Source organism: Salvia hispanica, chromosome 6 (genome assembly GCF_023119035.1).
Source record: "Salvia hispanica cultivar TCC Black 2014 chromosome 6, UniMelb_Shisp_WGS_1.0, whole genome shotgun sequence".
NCBI lineage: Eukaryota > Viridiplantae > Streptophyta > Magnoliopsida > Lamiales > Lamiaceae > Salvia > Salvia hispanica.
In genome coordinates this window covers 6,524,618-6,546,096 of record NC_062970.1, presented here as the reverse complement: position 1 = coordinate 6,546,096, position 21,479 = coordinate 6,524,618, and the positions used below count along the sequence as shown (strand labels likewise).

The window sequence follows — 21,479 nt, the reverse complement described above, 5'->3', positions numbered from 1 at the left end:
GTAAAATGGAGAATGGAGAAGAGTATATATAGAATATAAAAAAATAATATAAAATAAAAAAAAATTAAAAATATGACCGTTCAACGGTCATATTACCGTTTTTTTTTTAAATTTTTTTTTTTTGAAAAATCTGATTTTTTTTAAAAAAAATTGAATTATGACGTCATAAATCCGACGCCCACTCGCGGGTCGGCGAGTGGGCGTCACGCCAGCCGCCCGCGCGCGCCACATGGCGCCGGGCGCGTGTCTCGCCAGCTCGAGGCTTGCCTCGCCGGGACGCGTCGGGCGTCGAGACATCTCGTCTCGTCGAGACGAGACGGGAGCCGCAAATTTTGAACAAATTTTTACCTTTTCTGGTGATAGTGAGGATTTCGGCTCCGTTGCGGCATCTGTGTTCGAGGCCGTGAGTTTGAGAGCAAGAGAGAAAAGTAATTCGTAGACGACTTCAATTTCTCCTATTCTGTCGGAGTGACACCAGGATTTGGAAGATTTAGGCTTCGTCAAAGAATCGGTATTTGAGACGGTGAAATGACTGCACCGGTGAACACAGAGCAAGAACACGTCGTAGATTTCTTCGATTGGGTTGGAAAATGGCGTATAAGTTGGAGAGCAATTTAGGGCTTTTTCGATTTGTGGTGTTAGCGGAATTTTGGATGGTTTAATTTTGAACAATCGGTGAGAAGATGTAGAAGCTGCCGCTTTTGCGTTGTTTGTAGTCATTGTTGCCGTCGCCGGTGACATTTGTCGCGGTTGGCTACGGAGTCGGTGAGGTAAAAGGAGGCTAGGGTTTCAAACGTTGGCACTGGAAATGGAGTGTTGTATTTCTGTTTTTGATATAATATGTTATTAAATCGTAATGTTTATTAATTATATTGATTAATTGTAATTAGGTAGTTGTTTATTAATTATAGAGTGAACTACATATTTAGGATCTATACTTTCATGATGCATGTTTACAGTCCCTATACTTGCAAATTATCATTTGCGGTCTCTATATTTGTACTTATGCACGTTTTAAGGTTCTTTCACTTTTTGACATTTTTAAAGATGAAAATACCCCCAAATGAACGAAGGGCAACTTTATACCTATTTTCTCTCCTTTTTCTTTCTTCTTTCTTCTTCCTCTTTCCTCTTTCCTCTTTCCTCTTTCCTCTTTGTGTAAATGACTTGTACAATTATAAGAAAATTTGAGATGGGACATATTTATACAAGGAAATCAGACAAATCAAATGTTCAACTAAGATGTTTATTTTACTTTATTTTGTTAGAATTGTGAAGAGAAGTTTCTGATATGGAACCCACATAAGTCGTCGGGCGCCGGCCACTTGCTAAATACACACAATCAAAATTACCATAATTTCATCCAATCCATTTATCGCTTATTATTCCTCACTTTACATTTGAATAGATCCAGATATTCACTTGTTGAAATTCTCATTCAAATTTTTAATCTTTTATTTACGGGATCTTTAATTATAATAATACTCCACATTCGAAGCATAATCACAAATACTGTGTGATGAAGGAAAACGACATGAAAATGTAAAATTTATCATCATATGATTAAATTGTTCAAAAAGTATAACAGAATACAAGGAAATAAGATTAACAAATCCATAATTTCAGTTCTAATTTTGTTATAGTCAGACGAAAAAGGAAGAAGGAGCAAAGTGAGAAAATATCGAACAAATTTGCTCTTTATCCTTTGGGGTATTTTCTTCCCAAAAAAAGGTCAAAAAGTGAAAAGAACCTTAATATGTGCATAAGTACAAGTATAGAGACCGCAAATAATATTTTACAAGTATAGGGACCGCAAACGTGCGTCGTGATAAGTATAGGTTCTAAATATGTAATTCACTCATAATTATATTGCTTAATCGTAATTAAGTTTATGGAATATATATTGGACTCCTTTATTTTTATGTTGGGCTTTTTAATAAATTAATTTTCTGTATTGGGCTGGTTTCAAATAAAAGGAAATATTCGGCTTCTCATTTGTACTATGTGTAGTATTCTCTTATGGAATATACTATATTTTTCGAATTGGGCTGTTTGGAAAAATCTTTTTATGTTTTGCGCCGGTTTCATATTAATAGAAATATTGAGTTTCACATGTGTTTTCTTATGGGTTTCTGTTAATAATTTTATTTGTTGTTTTTAATTACTACTATATTATAATATTTTGCGTACGTTTTCAGAGCATCCGCAATGGTGCTTAGGCCAGCCATAGGCCAGCCATTCTCTCCTCTGCCACGTCAGTAACACTAAAAAAACCACCTCGCCACGTCGATTTAGGCCAGCCATAGGCCAGCCGCAATAAAAATAATTCAAAATATACTACATTTACGGAATTAAAATTGCGATATACGGAATTAAATTTACGAAACATATACGGGAAAAATAATACATTCCATTAAAAAAAAAGTACAAAGATTTTTAAAAAAAAGTACATGATTTTTTTTTTTAAAAAAAGGGCTTCAACACCCGAGCCCCGCCACTCTCTACTCCTCATCGCCGTCGTCCTCCTCCGTCGCCGCCGCCGTCGCCGCCGCGCTGCCGCCACCCGTGGTATCCCGAGCCCACGTCGGAACCCCTCAGCCGTGACCTCGCGATCTCTAAATCAGCACGCATGCTCTCGAGCATCTCGTAAAGAAACCTCTTCTCCGTGGGGTCGGTGGCGTTCTTCCACTCTCGGAAGACCTGTAACATTTGAGCCCGCGTTTGGTTACGCGAATGGAGAGTGTACTCGAGTGGGGCGGCATGGGAGGGCGGAGGACCTGGACCTCGCGGGGCGATAGGGGGGATCCCCTCGCACCCGCTGCGCCCGCTTTCGTCCAACCGGGCGGGGGCGACGCCGACCATTGCGGATGCTCTTATAGTAATCGTGCAAGTTATTTAACTTTTTTCCTAAAATGGGAAAAATTTAGATATTTTATTGTTTTAAAAAAATGTTACGTTTAATTTTTTTTAATTGAACTAATTATAATTATTTTTTGTGTAGTTGATGTGGGTGCATCCTTTCAGTGTCCTACAATGTCCTATAATTATATTCCCTCCGTCCACGAAAATTCGTCCCGGTTTGACCGGGCATGGGTTTTAAGAAATGTAATAGAAAGTGAGTTGAAAAAGTTAGTGGATTGTGGGTCCTACTTTTAAAGTATTAGTTTTATAATAAAATGTGAGTAAGAATGAGTTAGTGGAATATGGGGTCCACTACCAAAAATAGTAAAAGTGAAATGGGACAAATTTTGGAGGATGGACGGAAATGGAAAACTGGGACAAATTTTCGTGGACGGAATAAGTGATATTGTTACTACCGAGTAAGGGTTGATTGGATTGAGTGAAAATAATTTGAATTCGGCGAGTTTGAAAATTGAAATAAGACGAAGGTATGGTTGTACGTGTTGTTCTATATATGGTTAATTTTATTTTTATTTTTGTATTAAATTAGTATTATTATAGTGGAAATATTTGTTGTACTTATATAAATTTTATTAAATTATTGTTTTTACTGTTAAGTCTATCATGTTTATTTTTTTATTAAAATTTATGTAGTCGAATTTATATTTTTCACATTATGTCAATTAGATTTACATTTTAGGTACTCCATAAATTTAAAAATTTCTTATTTACTAAAAATATTAAAATCGTCATTTATTGCATGTTGAATTTATTTCTTTTTTTTCATATTATTGTGATATTGGTGATGCTTTTTTATTCGTGTTCAAATTGTGATGCATTTTTTGAATGAAGAATGGTTGGGCAAATCATGTAAGTCTACTAATTCTATATATTTTGTGGATTACTTAGTTTTTTGTTACTCAATGGTTTATGTTTTCATTTATTGAAATATAAGTTTTGGTAATCATATTGTGTAAACTATTTGTTTTTTTTTTCTATGGACTTTAATTTATTTGTATTTTAGTATATATTGTTCGTGTATGTTAATATTTATGCAAGCTTAGTACAATGACTTACGAATAGCATGCGAAGATCTTCTTGGGTGTATAGGCTGGAATAAAAGATCATTTACTTGATCCTCATTTAATATATGGTTGATTTATTTTATTTTATTTTATTCCATTTAGGTTATAAATTAAAGTTGAAGCATCGTTTACCAAATATGAAATATTTTATTTAGATTGAGTTGGAAGGAGTATGTTTTCCTTTTTTTACTCCTGTTATTAAATATTTATATTATTGTAATTAAAATATTTTTTAATTATAAACACCATTGTTATTCTTTTTTTATATATAATTATTATTCAACATTATATTTTGAAAATCATTTGGCCTGTGTATAGCATGGGTATTAACACTAGTTCTTCAATAAAGTTAAACTTTTGAAAACTAAAGTTTTGTGTCTTTTTTTTTATATATATTATATAACTGGGGAGTGTTATATTGCTAACTCAATGATTAATTGCTAAGTACAACTCAATAGTAGCTATTAGATATTCAAATTAAAGGCCTAGATCATTAACCACAAAATGTCAATACGATCAACAAAAAACGCCAATAAGGCTATAGGATTAATTCCAATAAAAATCAATAGGGGTATTAATGTCAAGTTAGTTATAACTAACTTTTAAAAGAAATCCCAAAACTTTAAATTCATATAACATATATCAAATTAAAGATAATTTTATAAGGATTCCAACGATATACTACATGCATATGTTCCGACGTCAAAATTTGAAAAAAAAAAATCTAGAATTTTCGTATTTTTCATACACAAGCTAATGTCAATGACAGCTAAGATAATATGTCAATATAAAGCATATACAATGTCAATCCTAAAATTGTGTTAACATTCTCAAAGCATTGTGTTGATATTTTCGAAACACTATATTGACATTTTCATCCAAAACCCTAATTTGGCGTTTTTTTTAAAAAAAAATTCGATTTAATTAATAAAAACGAAAATTACACATGACAAATTGTAGATCACACGTTTTTTAAAATCATATGGCCTTAAATTAGTTGTAGTTAGCAATTAAATGATGAGTTAGCAATTGATCACTCTCCTTATATAACTATCTTCTCAGTTACTGATCTTTTTTCTTGGTAAAAGTATATCAAAATTGTATAATCATTGAACTTTTGAAAACTAAAGTTTTGTGTCTGTTTTTTATATATATATATTATATTACTATCTTCTCAATTACTCTTTTTTCTTTGTAAAAGTATATCAAAATTGTATAATCATTAAACATATAAAATAAGATAAATTAATTATTATACTACTATCTTACTTCATTTTTTAACCCATACACATACTACTATTCCTTCCTATTATTACGGAGTACTTGAGAGAAGATAAAGAATACGACAGCATACATTTTCCTTAAAGATCATCTTAGTTTTAAGCCTATGAGAACCAAATTGCATTACACCTTGAATCATAGCAAGGAGACTATGGAAATGACAATTAATAATATTATTATATCTGGTGCATAATGGTACTTGTTTAGATCTGTATATGGAAGTTTTGGAATATTAATTGTATGTACATTGTCGTAATAGTACTAGGACGATGTAAGTGAATGTTTAAAAGTAGAAAGAAAAGTCATGGACAAAATTTTATATGTTCTGTTGTATGACAATTGATAAGAAAAAACAATCGAAGAGAGTGAAATTAACTTGCCACGGCCAGTAAAATTTGGAAGAAATTCGGAAGATTCGGTTGTTGGCACCAACCAACCCAGAAAGAGGTTTTAGGAGCTTTCACCCAAAGTTACAACGCAAAGCGGCCGGCTAGAACTATGCAGCGTAGTGTAAGTATGCTGCGAAATCATTTCGCCCGAGCAAGCAAGGAAATTCAACATTTCAACAGGTGGTACATCAACGAGATGAGGACGAGCGGAAGCGGAACGAGCATAGCCGACGTTATGACTGCGACCATGTTGTTCTTCCAAGAGAACATGCACAGACCCTTCAAGCATGTCAGTACGTGAGAAAAGGTTCGCCATCTAGATAAGTGGACAGATGGCACCCAATCCTCTTCGGACTTCACCTCCAATCGGTCGAGGTCACAAGCTGACCAAGGCGAGGACGAGGTCGAATCCAGCTCAATGGAGCTCATTTGGATAGTTCCAATGCCGTTACGAGTAGGTCCGGAGCCAGTTCGCGCTGTCATCCACCTGAGACGAACGCGAAGAAAGCTAGCTACAAGGTAAGACAGAACCAAGCCCAAGCGGGCCCCCAAGGTCAACCCCTCCAATCCCTCCTAGTCCAAACACCTTATTCGAATATTTGCAGAATGCACTCAACACTGACATGAGCCGTTTGAATCAGCAACAGCAAATTGTGCATGCCCAGATGTCAATTAGGTATACTGGTCATACCGCCACAGTCGTCGTTGTAGTTTTCAAATTTTAGGAACTGAATTATGTTATTTTAAATTTTTAGGATTTAAATTATGCAATTTTTTATTTTTAGAATTTTTAAATTGTGTAACTTTTAGGATTTTTAAATTATGCAATTTTAAATTTTTGTAGGCGTGTTCGTTTTGTTTACAAGGTCTTTGTGAGATCTTTCATAGTTAAAGAACAAAAAAGCTTTGAATTAATCAATTACTCCCTCCGTCCCGAATAATTCGTCCCAGTTTTCTATTTCGGTGCGTCCCACATAATTTGTCTCATTTCACTTTTACCTTTTTTGGTAGTGGACCTCATATTCCACTAACTCATTCTCACTTACATTTTATTATAAAACTAATATATAACGGTAGGACCCACGTTCCACTAACTTTTTCAATCCACTTTTTATTACAATTCTTAACTCGTGCCCGGTCAAAATGACCCGAATTATCCGGGACGGAGTGAGTAATTGATTGTGCTTGGTTGCCAAGTACTAGTTGTATTTATTGAAGAAGCTGCTTGATTGGCTTCCAAGTAGTTGTTCCTGACGCAGTCATATTGAAATTTTTATTTATATTTTTCTGCTCATTTTATCATTTATTTATTTATACAGGTGTTCCTGAAATTTTCATTGAATTTGAGCTTTATTTCTTGGGATTTTCTATTTATATTTATATGATTGGACAATGAGCATAATTCACTTAATTAGGTAAGATGTTTTTATCTTCAATCAATAGCATCACACTTATTAAGACATTTTCTCTTTCAATTAATAGATCAAAGCTTCAAATCGTGTAATAACTAAGAACTACTTTATTTTTTAGGCTTATATACTCAATGAACTTATAACGAAAGCATGCCAAGGGTGTAACTCAGTTGAGTTTGTCTTGGGCCGATAGTGCTACGCTTAAACTTAACTCGTTTAATATAGAATTGATTGAGTCGGATTATCAAATTACTATGAGGTTGAATTTAATGGAAAACATGTTAAATTCTTTGCTTTTACTCTAATCATTTTAACTGCAAGGCTCACTGTTAACTAATAGTACATTTTTTTTTCACTTTTTACAAATGTGAGGTGATAAAATTTACTAACACAAATAAGTTACAATAAGTGTTATGACAACAAATTTAAAAAGTGATAGATCTGATAGTAAAATACACACACCTAACTATTTATAGATAAAAGAAAAAGTTAAAAGTTAGAAATGACGTTGAGACTCAGATTTCCACAACCACAAGTCTTTCGAACCATTATCTTTTACTAAACAATCACTAGTGAAAACTAAGACAGATACAAATCTTTCCCAGACAATACAATAAAACCCTGCCATAAGTCACCAACTACAATGTTAACTCACACACACCGGCGGATCCAGCTCATAACAAGGGGGTACAACTGTACCCCCAAATAGTTGATTACTTAATACAATATTGAGACTAATATTGCCAAGAGAGTAAGTGGCGCAATGATTGTTGATGCATTTTCTCAGTTCTCAAACCAGAGTTCGACCCCAGCCCAATATAATTCGAGAATTGCTTTGAATTTTTATCATTCTTTTCTCTATTTGAGATACTTATTCCATTTTACATAGTATATAGTTTTTATATTTAAAGATTTTAGATATAGTTTTTTTTTTCTTTCATTTTTAGTACTATTGTGTTCGTACCCCCAATTCAAAAAGTCCAGATCCGCCATTGCTCACACATAACTCCGGCCGACATAACACAAAGTTCAATTGTGAAGGTCTCACTTAATTGTCTTTCCCTAGTGAAAAAAGTGCGTGCTATGCTCCAAATTTTTAACTCAATTGTGATTCAATATGTGCACATAAAATGTAATTTTGCAGCAAACGTTTTTATTTGTCGCATATTGCTTATAGTTTTTCTAGAGGAGTCCATGTTCTAGAGGCGTCGCCGTTGGATTTAAGGAATTAGTTGCTTCACGGTAGAATAAGTGTTTTCGTACGTTCACTAGTTTATTCTTGTTGTGGGTATTGCCCACTTCTCTTTACCAAAAAAAGTTTTTAAATTTTATTACGATTATTTTTGGTTAACGGGGTTATCAGTAAACTAATCGGTGCAATTATAGTTAGAAGTTTGTGCTAATTCCGTAATTAGTTAACCGACCAATCGATTCAATTATTAACCAAAACTAATTGATTTACCATTTAGTCAGCCCACAAAAACAATGCGTTGCAATTGAGATTTACTTTCGGTACATGGGTCACACGAAGTAAAAACATATTGACTTCCTCTCTATCTCTATCATTTGCATAATTTGAGTCCACATAACTACATAGACTAGTCTGATTTTTTACTTTATGTCAGCACTACTTGTTATTCTCGCTTTCGCTTGGACAAAATTTAGTGTTAAATTTTTTGCCATATTTGGTTGCTAGGATTCTGTCTACTAAAGTAATCTAATTTCTTCATTTTCAAATTTATGTGTTTGTTTTGAGTTTTAACTAAACCGGAAAAGTAATCGAAATCCAGAAAATAAGGAAAATTGTAGTAAAATTTTCTTGGATTCTGAATCTTATCATTTCTTATATTATTTAATAGAATGGAGTATAATCTCATATAATTATTGAATAAATATTTAAAAAATTAATTTAAAATTATGAATCATACTCTACTTAATTTCATTTTAATAAATAACTATAATTACTATTATAATTATAATAATAACAATTATACTATTATTATAATATTTATATTTGTTATTATAATAATCATCATATTAAATAATTATATTATAATTATATAAATTATGTATTATGTAATAATATTACTAATAAAAAAATTTTATTACTATTTTATAAATTAAAAATTAATAGCAAAGCCTATATGAAATTTTGAAATTATAGACTTTATTCTGTTATAATATCAATAAATAATTACTTCATAATTATATTTATAATTTTAATATTAAATATATTTATTTGTGATTATAACAATATAAACTAATAAATTAAGAAAATCTTAATCCAATTAAGTAAATTATATATTACTATTATAATATTTTTTAACTAATAATTAAGAGAATCATAATATAATATTAAGATTATTATTATTATTAAATCAAAAATATGAATTAAAATCTTTATATTTTTCCACACAAGAAAGTAAAGTTGTTGGAAGCATACTTTAAAGATTCATTTTACTATAAATCATTTTCCTTGCCAACTTTACCAGCAACCAAATACGACCTTTATACATTTGGTTGGATTCTAGCAACTTTAAATTTATTAGTTGTTAATTTTATAAAATACATCAAAATAAAAAATCAACATATTTATTTATTTGAACTTATAGAGAAAAATGAACAAATCAAATTAGTAGTATTATTTTAAAGTGATTTGTAGAAAATAAATTATAAGATATATAAATGATGTTAAAATTAACTAAACGATAGTGTTCAGGTGTGTAAAATATGTAAGGTATGTAAAAATATGTGATACAATATTTATATGTAGAGAAATGATACGCTGATGGACTATATGTGAGCATCATATGAGGACTGCTGATGTGTCAAGTTAATTTCCATAAATCTCTCACTTTTATTTGTATACTCACTGCTATCACGATTGTTAAGGCAACTGGAAAATATGAATATATTCTCCTTTGATATTCTTGTCTCTCCTGCACAAATTTGGTTTTCAATTTTAACCTTCTCGACTTCCCTCATCTTCCCATACTAATCTAAAAACTCTCCTTTCTTGGGAAAATATTGAAAACAATTTTTTCTCCATCTCTTTTGGCTTAAATTGATTACGATGGACTGCTATTTTCATGAATAAGATTGCAAGTTTTGAAATTGATTATTGCATAAAATGAAAAAGATTTTAAAATGAGTTCAAATGTGTTCTCGATGTTTATCTGCAAAGGCAAATTTTTTCAAAATTAGATTTGCTAAAGCTATTTAAATTTTATGAAAATTTTTGTAAAAACTCATTTGATGAACAAATTAACTGCAAAATTCTGTTAACGCGTGCAGAACTAAATCCAATTGAATTGAGTGAATAAATCGACATTCATTATTTAATGAGAAGCTATGCGTTTATGGTGAAAAAGACACTCATGAATGAGGTTGAAGAAATAAGGTTAAAAAGAAAGAGCATGAAGGATAAGCGGCGAGGAAGAAGAAGTGTACAAGTAAAAGAGAGAGAAGTGAAGGGCCCAACACAATCGATTTGTGCTAAAAGAAAGTAAAATAATATAGAGAGAGATTTATTATTAAACTTTGGTAATAGCAGTCCCTCCCTTAGCATATCATCTCTCTTTATATGCATATGTATATTTGCATAAATATTATACTCCTACGTGTTATATGGATGCTGAATCAAGCGAGGTACTCAATAAAAATTGTAAATTATCGATGACCTTCGAAGATTTTAATTGATTTTACATAGCATGTTAATTTGATTTGAGTTGGAAAAAATTCTTAATGAGATTATCAAATGATTAATATCTCAATTAAAACAATTTATAAAATTTGAAGTTCAGTCTATTGAAATGGAGACTATCGTCCATGTTGAATAAAATACTAAAACATTAAAATACACAATGAAATTTAGCTGTGATCTAATTAATTTGATAGTTGATACCAACAACCTATTATATTGATAATTTTGATCTCTTTATTATAAGGATTTCTAATTAATTTGATAGTTGATATACTTGATATCAACAACCTATTATATTGATAATAGTATTTGGTATCTTAATTTTAGAGCACTCCCAATGGGGGTGGCGAAAATCCGGCGATAAATCGCCGGATTATCGCCGGCTGTTGTGGTGAAAACGGCGATAATTCGGCGATAAAGTTACCGTTTTTACGCCAACCGGCGTTTTATCGCCGGATTATCGCCGAGCGATCGCCGGCCATTGTGGGCGACGCTCGGCGATAATCCGGCGATTTTTAAATTTTTTTTTTTTTTTTTTAACGGCCAACGGCTATTTTTAAATCCCACCCCTATAAATATTTCCTCCACTTCCTCCATTCATCACCCACAATCTTCATTCTCTCCATTTTCAATCTCTTCTCCCAATCTTCAATCTTCATCAAATTATGAGCTTTTGGAAGAAAAATTCCCGCTCGGGTAAGGGTAAGGGTAAGGGGAAAGAGTCGAGTTCACAAATTCCCAACATGGATGAAGCAAACGAGCAGTGGATGCACTCGTTGTTGGCGATGGGTTCTCCTCCCGGCCAACTTCCATACGCGGGTCCGTCTCCTTTGCAGACTCCTCAAATAATATAAAAAATAATGATGTAAAAATGAAATGTTGAGTTAGGGAGAAATAAGAGAGAAATAAGGGAGAAACCAATGTAGAAGTTGGCTAAAACCTGGGGATAAATTTTGGTGCTGATGTGGCACTGATGTGGCAGGAGTTAGGGAGAAATAAGGGAGTTTATCCCAAACCATTGGGAGTGCTATTAAGGATTGTTGACTTTATAAATCTTGGACCCCAAGTCGGAGAACAGTCACACATACTCACAGGGGTATAACAGTCAATCCATTTAAAATGTCTCTCCCTAAACCCTAGCTGCTTAATATAAATATGTGCAATCCTCACCACTCTCTTCACTCTGCATTTCGCCTCTCCTCCCCCATCTACATCTCGATTGCTTTTTGAAGGTAAAAATTGCTTTCATTTTTCTTATCTACCGTTTCTCGTATGTTGCTTTTTGTATCTGTCTATTTGTTTTGTTGTTTCTTCCTGTTTATTTTGTCTAAATCGATTTGTGTGTGGAGGAATTCCATTAAATCTCGAGATGTATCGGTTTTGTTTCTGAAATAGTAGAACAATCCGAATATATTTGTACGATCCTTAGTTATCTATCACAGCATGTCGTTTATATGTTATTGTTTTGCGTTTTTCCTCTGTTGATCCCTGCTTTAGTTATTTCATGAGTAGTTTTTAAGCATGTTTCATTGAGTCTCTGTGGCTTATTAATAAATCTGTAATTGTATCTGTATCTTAAGATCGATTGTCAAGTTGTTTGAGTTTTGTATGGTGCTGGTAAATCAAACTCTGGGATACAAAATATATACTCTCTTTTTAATATGGATTTTATGGAGTAAAAAAATATTTATTAGGATTTTATGAATTGATTCTTGTTTTCATTTTCAATTAACTGGATCTGTGTTTTAGTATGTCATTTCTTTGGTACAAGTAGGCTTTGTTGTCTAATAAGCTTTATTTTATCTCATCTGACTCCGTTTGTTTATTATTTTGGTGCAGATCGAGTTATCTGTTTGAAATATGGGTAAGGAAAAGATTCATATCAGTATTGTGGTCATTGGCCATGTCGACTCCGGGAAGTCGACCACTACTGGGCATCTCATCTACAAGCTTGGTGGTATTGACAAGCGTGTGATTGAGAGGTTTGAGAAGGAAGCTGCTGAGATGAACAAGAGGTCGTTCAAGTATGCGTGGGTTCTTGACAAGCTCAAGGCTGAGCGTGAACGTGGTATCACCATTGATATCGCTCTCTGGAAGTTCGAGACTACCAAGTACTACTGCACCGTCATTGATGCTCCTGGACATCGTGATTTCATCAAGAACATGATTACAGGAACCTCTCAGGCTGATTGCGCTGTGCTCATCATTGATTCCACCACTGGTGGTTTTGAGGCTGGTATCTCCAAGGATGGACAGACCCGTGAGCACGCTCTTCTGGCTTTTACTCTTGGTGTGAAGCAAATGATCTGTTGCTGTAACAAGGTATATCATAGCATAAACTCTTCTGTTTCATATATTCCTTTAGTTATGTGTTATTTGTAGTTATACTGTATGCTTAATGTGCCATTGCTTGTCTTCTATGTGACTGTGATGCTCCTTGATTTACCTTCCTGTGTGATGGATGTTTGGTATATCAAAATGAGGAGTGGTCCTTCATTATAGACAGCTTATTGTGAATATTTTGGACTGTAGTTCAATTTGGGAGAGCCCACCTGATTCAGGGTGGTAGCTACGGGTTCGAATCCCGTCAGTCCTTTTGTTTGTGTAGTATTATATGCACTTTCTGTTATGCATGCATTGCATATTGGTTATAATATTGTTAATCTTAACTGTACATCTTAAGTGATAAGATTTAATTTTTTTCATCACCCGTACAGTTATTTTTCACAGTTCCAACTTTTCTCAAAAGTTTTCTCCTTATATTTGATGCAAGATTTTCATGTTATTTTAGCCTAGCCTAATAATGTTTACTAATTTTATGTGGTAATTGCCCTAGGCATAGAACTGTCAACTGTTACCTGGTACTGTTATTCACATTTTATTTGTATTTTGTTAGATGGATGCTACCACTCCTAAATACTCCAAGGCAAGGTATGACGAAATCATCAAGGAAGTCTCTTCCTACCTGAAGAAGGTTGGTTACAACCCTGAGAAGATCCCGTTTGTGCCCATCTCTGGATTTGAGGGTGACAATATGATTGAGAGGTCGACCAACCTTGACTGGTACAAGGGCCCAACTCTTCTAGAGGCTCTTGATGCTGTCCAGGAGCCAAAGAGGCCCTCAGACAAGCCTCTCCGTCTCCCACTTCAGGATGTCTACAAGATTGGTGGTATTGGAACTGTGCCAGTCGGAAGAGTTGAGACCGGTGTCATCAAACCTGGTATGGTTGTCACCTTCGGACCAACTGGGCTTACCACTGAGGTCAAGTCTGTTGAGATGCACCACGAGGCCCTCCAGGAAGCTCTCCCAGGTGACAATGTTGGCTTCAACGTCAAGAACGTTGCTGTGAAGGATCTGAAGCGTGGTTTTGTTGCATCGAACTCCAAGGATGACCCTGCCAAGGAGGCTGCAAACTTCACTTCCCAGGTCATCATCATGAACCACCCTGGTCAGATTGGAAATGGTTATGCTCCAGTCCTCGATTGCCACACTTCACACATTGCTGTGAAGTTTTCTGAGCTCATGACCAAGATTGACAGACGATCTGGAAAGGAGCTTGAGAAGGAGCCTAAGTTTTTGAAGAATGGTGATGCCGGTATGGTTAAGATGATTCCGACCAAGCCCATGGTTGTGGAGACATTCTCTCAGTACCCGCCTCTTGGAAGGTTTGCTGTTAGGGACATGCGTCAGACTGTTGCTGTTGGTGTGATCAAGAGTGTGGAGAAGAAGGACCCATCAGGAGCCAAGGTGACCAAGGCAGCAGCCAAGAAGGGTGCCAAGTGAATCACATTCACTCCACATATCATCTCTCGTTTTGTTTCTTACAAGAACCTCTTATTTTATGTCGGTCTTAAAACTTCTTGTCTTTTAATTTCTGTCTTTTGGTATTTGTCGTGCAATTTTGGCTCCCAGAATTGGATTCTGGATCGCCGATGGCGTATGTTAGTATGACTCTGCCTTTTGTCTTTTTATAGTATTATTGTTTTTCGTCACTTATTACTTTTCTAGTTTGCTTATTTAATACATGTTTTTATAGATTTTCTTTTGTTAATTTTACGTTGTTTAGCAGGCGCTTTATTCCTACTATTTGGGGTTTAGGTCATGGTTAGTTTTTGTTAAAATTGCACTGTACTTGAATTGCCGGAGGGCTGCAATTTGTGGCAGACTGGTTAAGACCTTTTTTCCCGTGCATTCCTCCAAATTTGACGTATCTACATATGTATTTTTTTCGATTTTTAAGATAATTGCCCCAACTTGTGAAGGCCATTCTCGTCCATTCAAATTTTCCCACAAGTTGTTGCACAAATCACTTGCCGTATCTCTTTTCCTGAGGACATGTTTTATGATGCACTCGGCCATTTAAAAGTTGCGTGGCCCGGTAAAGCCCAAGAAGCTATCCTTGCCTAAATTAGTTAATTTTTTGGGCGTTCTCCACTGAATATTTTGCTTGTCTTGGAAGCTGTGTCTAGAAAATGCAGTTCTCTACCAATATTGTCCTTCCGTTTATTTACTCACTCGCAACAAACTTTTATTTTCTTCACCTGATGGTTAGAGCTCGACACTGAGATTGCTGTCTAAGAAGGTGTAGATGGTTTGTATTTTTTACAAAAGTGGATTTCGTCATATTATATATCTGAGTTTAAACTGTTGAATTTTTCCTACTAATTAACTATTCGATTGGGAATTTTTTCTAGAAAGAAATAGCAAATCTGGAGATTATGTGGCTAAATGTTCCGGTGGAGATGACAATGGTAAAATCAAAATACCAACAACAATAAATTTTGCATAATAAATCAAAAGCCCTCACCAGAAGAAGCTTACCTATACTTTTGATCATCATCTCTTCTCAAAAAAGAATGACTGCAATGGAAGAATTCTCAAAAGATCTCAGCATTTTAGGTTTAAGCAAGAACAAATATAGAAAAGCACTCACAAATGTGAGAATAGAAATGTCAAATTGGTTTTAATATTGTGTAAATTTCCCATATACTATCAAACTTAAATTGACTTACAAGCGTCTAATTCTAAGAGGTACTACCAAACAAAAAGATACTATCAATTTTTTTTTACTAAAGTCTCTTTTTGGTCCTTAACATATGCCGATTTTTTGATTTAGGTCCATAACATTATCTTTTGAATTATTTGGTTCTTAACAATTAAAAATCAGTCACATTTGGTCCGAAATAGACGGAACCGTTAAAAATTAACGGTCAACGAATTTTAAATCAATTTTGACCGGATTAAAAGTTTTAATTATATTTAATTAATGTCTAATATATAATTAAGCAAAATCTGAAAAATTACAAAATTTTAAGTAAATAATAATAAGTATAACAAAATTAAATTAAAGAAAATGAAATCGCAAATCTCTCGATCTCTCTCAATCGAGAAATTGTGTCGATCTCCTGATCTCTCTCACTTTGCACACCTAGTTTTCGCCGGCGAATCGAAGTGAGGTTTTCGCCGGCGATTCCACCGTAGTTCGCGGCGGCGATTTACATACAAATCAATTGTGGATTCAACCCTAGATCTACTTTTTCTCAAAAGCCATGACAACTCTACAAGGGGGAAGCTCTACTTTGCTTGTGAGAGAAAAGATTGCACCATTTCAAGTGGTGCGAACCAATTGACCCCATCGACGAAGACGACGGCGGCGGCGGCACTTCTTCGACGTCGCTGGGCGAGAGACCAAAAGTGACAGTTTTGGCTTGATTTTGGCATCAATCGATGAAAAAATTAGATTAGTGTTGTGAAGTTTTGATTTTGTTTCTTTGTTATTGTAATGTTTGTTTATATGTTGAAGTTGAAGTAATGAAGTTTGAGATGATGAAAAATCTGGACTAGTGAACAATCAGCTTAATTGTAGTGCTCGTTGTGAACAATCTGGAATGGCGAACAATTTGTGTTTTCTTTGGAATGGTGAGAGCAAGAAGAAGTGTGTACAAACTTGGTTGCACACCAAGTGTTTGATAAAACACCCTCCAAAATTCAAAATAAATTTACTAAATCTGCTCCAATTATAGGGAGAGATGATTGAATTTTGGTTTTAGATTCTGAAATGTTAAGTTATGGTGTTTTGTTTTGAAATAAATTTTGTGTTTTGTAATTTTTAAGTTAATAAAAATAATTTAAGAAAAAATTAGAATTCATTTGAAAAAGAAAAAAAAATCTAATTTTTAAAACTCTTAATCCGGTCAAAATTGATTTAAAATTCGTTGACCGTTAATTTTTAACGGTTCCGTCTATTTCGGACCATATGTGACTGATTTTTAATTGTTAAGGACCAAATAATTCAAAAGATAATGTTATGGACCAAAATCAAAAAATCGCCACATGTTAAGGACCAAAAAGAGACTTTAGTCATTTTTTTTCTACTACAATTGTAAGATCAATACCTTGTTCAGGATTACCCTTTTTCATTACATTAGTATACTATTAAACATGCTATATATATATATGCTTTCATACCTTCTATAACACGCACACTCTATCTCTCATATCAAAATTTTCACTCATTTTGTTACTGCCATTTCAATTTCTACTTTTTCTTTAAAACTCTTTACTTCTTTTTATTTCTTCTATTTATTTTCATCTTTTTCGTGTTTTGATTTTACTAACAAAACAAACATTAAGATTTAGAAAAACATGAAAATCACTAATGATACCAAAGAAGAACCGAGGTAGTTCCTCTTGGTGATCGCCACATTCAACGAAGGTTACTGATGTTGACAAAGAGACATGAGATATCCATCCACCTAATGTAGATATTTTTGACCCATCACGTAAATATGGTAAGAAATTTTCTAGTTTTGACAATTTAGAGTTATTTTCAAAATTAGTACTTGTAAATAAAATTCCAAATACGGTATTTTGTGTGTTTTTGTAAAATGATGATTCATCGGTGTAGTAGTTTTGATGATTTAGGGTTATTATCAAATTAGTACTTGAAAAAAATTTAGATAGGATCTGAAAGGAAGAACAAGATATGGAATAAAGAACGTATATTGCAACAATCAACAATTACAAATCTAATGAGTTCTGACCCTTTGCTAGAAGTTTCAAATGTCAAACATGATGTGCAAGATTTGAATGTTTCTAACAGTCATGCTTCAATACAGGAACCACTAAGAAAAAAGAAGAAGAAAAAATAGTCAAGAAAAGAGCCAAATGAAAGATGCAAAAGACTCTAGGGGAACAACAATATGACATGACGGAATGGTGGGTGAAAAATATCAAATAATTAATTAGTGTGATAATTTGAAAATTTCAAGAAAACACATACACCTCCACTAGACCACTACTGTGAGTTTCAAGAAACGCCGAGCTAAAGATGTAAAAACAAGCTTTTGTTGGAAGGTAACCCAACATTATTGTTATCATTTAAATTTTGTTTTTCAAGTTTTAGTTTTGTTTTACTTTGTTTTTTGTTGTGTTTTATTGAGTATTGCAGCATTTGGAATCAGTCAACAGTCAGCTTAAAATATTCTGGAAGATCCACACGTTGCTCAGTGGCCGACTGAGTCAGAGTCACCGACCCGCTTAGAATCCATTGTTGAGCCAGATGCAGCTCAGCGATTGCCGACCTCAAGTTAGCGGCCCGCCGAGTTTTCCCAACAGCATCTTCCCAAGCCACGCGATGTATTAGGGCATCTTTATAGCTTTATTAGTTTTATCACGCCCCTACCTACTTTTTAAAATTATTCTTCACATAGTTTTGTAAACCACGATTTTCGAGAGATTTCTAACGGACAAAGTCGAGTTGAATAGTACTGGGCCTTTGTTCATATATCGGCCTTCTAAGTATTGAAACTTGCACACTAAACAGGTAGATGTCACTAGATATGGGCCCAAAATTGGTTATATCTTACAAAGTAAACATAGTCTTAGTCTTATTTGTTTTATACACGTAGTTTAATTTTAACTTTATAAATTATTATCATTTTACAAATTACATAAAACCAATTTTTACTTTATTAATTTATTTGAAGTTATAGTTTGACACCCCAACTCCTTTTAACGTATATTCTTTAGATAAAATAAATTTTAAATTTTAAATTAATTAACCCACGTATCAAATAAGTAAAAATGCACGTATCAAATAAGTTCAAAAATCAAACCAACATTATTGGTACACTTTTCAAAAACATTATGTATCACACCTCAACCCCTCTGACGTACACATTTGTAATAAACAAAAATTCTTTCTATTCCATAAACAAAATTCATAAAAATAAAAACAATACCATCTTTGCTTTTTTTTCACTTACTTTACTCTCTTTCTTCATTAACCCACAAAACAACGTATATAATCACACACAACACAAAACATATATCATAAATAATTTCATTTCCATATGCATATGCCTCTCTGATCAATTTATTATTCTATGACAAATCAAGTCTGGTATCTGTCCGAAATTCCTCTATGACCCGAAGGTCCCTCTGTAATTGGACTCATAGGTCCCTCTATATTTGGACTCATAGGTCCCTCTGTATTTGACCCGAAGGTCCCTCTGTAATTGGACTCATAGGTCCCTCTGTATTTTGACCAGAAGGTCCTCTGTAATTAGACTCATAGGTCTCTCTATATTTGAACTCATTGGTCCCTCTATAATTTCAGATCCAGAGCAAGACTGTCACATGTCCTCTTTAATCACATGATCCATGTACTTTCAATACTTTATATAAAATATCAATTCTATCAATTGCATATCCATATTATATGTCAACAAATAATTCCAATACTATTTAAAAATATATCCATCACACCAATCATATACCCATATCATATATATACCTGATTATGACGTGTCATCCGGTCGAATCCTTGATCCCATTTTAAAATATGCTATTTCCACTCCTAAAATTAAAAGAGGGTGGGTGATTGTATGAATTTCCTCTATGAAAGCTCAAATCTATTTCTTTAAACTTTGTGACTTTCTTCCTCTATGCTAACCGAATTTTCTCTGTAATTTTTTTTTCTCTATCTCCTTCCTTCTTATCTCCTTCTTTTTGTGAGATATTCTCTCCGTTCCTTCATAGTTGAGGCAAAACCTTTTGGCACGGAGTTTAAGAAATGAATGTTAGGTGTGTTAAATAAATAGATAAAAAAAGTAAAAAAGAGAAAAAAGGTAGAGAGAATAAAGTAAAAATGAATAAAGCAGAGAGAATAAAGTATGAGAGAGTAAAGTAAGAAAGAGAAAAAAATTATTATATATAGAAATGACTCAACTATGAAGAAACTTTCCAAAATAGAAAAATGACTCAACTATGTGATTTACGGATAGAGCTACACGTAGCATTTTAAACTACTCTTTTACATTTTCCATACATACTTTATTCAATAAATGTATTCCAAAATTTGTGTACAGACATGTACTGTATAATTAATATGCTAAATGATTTACACAAATCTCATGTACACCCATAACATTCTTATTTGAATATTATAACTTTATTCAACTCTATCTATAATTTGGACATCTATATATATTACAAGTACTACGTACACTTCCATCTTTATCTTTAAAACTAAAAAAAATATCCGTATCATATATATACACTCTTTTAATTTACTATGATATGTGAAATGTTAACTTCTACATATGCACTTGATACCTCTATAATATCTTTTATTGTACAAATTACCATAAAAATATATAGCAAAATAATGTAAGTTCAGGTTAGAGATATTATATATAGAGTAAATGAACTAATGAAGACTTCATTTCTGAGTGATTGGAAGAAAATAAATTATTTTTAAAAAATGTAAAATTGACTAAACAAGAGGAATTCTTAGATATATGCTCCGGCAGAGAGTTTATATGTATATTTGTATTCAGTGGTGGTACAACAACCACTATTTAAATTCATAATTAGAAAATACTAATTTATTTTATTATAGTGCGATTTAGTTCACAATACGAATTTGAAAACACGGAGTGAACCAAAATATTATTATAATGAATTAAATATTTCACGAAGTAAATATTTCATTTTAAATTATAGGGAACTAATGTTAGAGTTTGTATACTAGAAATCACGTTTCGAGTGATTGAATACTGTAAAACTCTTATTTTATTTTCCAATAAATAAAACAGATTATTTTTTTGTCATAATGTTGTTATGTTTCACATTTAATGGATGTTAATACATGTTTAAATGTATAAGTTAACTCTAACAAAGTCTAAGTCTTTGTTTTAGTAGACCGGTTGTGGGCGTCTTGTATTATATTAATCGGCACGAGGAGAGTCTCGTTTGATAATGTCTTCAAGAGGAGCGCGAAACAAGGTTTTATTATTCGGAACCTAGCTAGTTGGAGTTTGATTACTCTATGAATAATAAATAAGCGTTTCATGCTAAGTCCACTCTTGAATTAATAAGAAGTTAATTAATTAAGTCAATAGCGTGACATTAATTAATTAATGGACATTTTAATCTTAAGCGCGCTGAAATGAAAGTTAAACGGAAACCCGGATTACTTGTAATTTCGGATTTGGATGGGGAGAGTTCAATATTACTTCGTAGTGGGTTGCTCGTAATATTCCAATTATAACTTATATTAAATTGTGGGTTCAATTTAATTAGTAAAAAGTAAATTGGATGAGCCCATATCCAAAACCTTCCATAGATCCCTGTCTGGGCCCAAAAGGAACTTAATATAAATAGGAGAATAAAGGAGACAGAAATAACACAATTTCATTATTT

The 21,479-nt window shown here is 33.2% G+C and overlaps 1 protein-coding gene across 1 annotated transcript; it reads left to right on the top strand.

The window, feature by feature from the left end:
• The first annotated feature begins 11,874 nt into the window (after positions 1 to 11,874).
• On the top strand, positions 11,875 to 14,764 carry LOC125194193 (elongation factor 1-alpha). The gene is made up of 3 exons (XM_048092271.1): positions 11,875 to 12,003; positions 12,611 to 13,093; positions 13,668 to 14,764. The coding sequence occupies exons 2-3, from the start codon at positions 12,632 to 12,634 to the stop codon at positions 14,553 to 14,555; spliced, it is 1,350 nt and encodes a 449-aa protein (XP_047948228.1). The 5' UTR covers positions 11,875 to 12,003; positions 12,611 to 12,631; the 3' UTR covers positions 14,556 to 14,764.
• Positions 14,765 to 21,479: the final 6,715 nt, after the last annotated feature.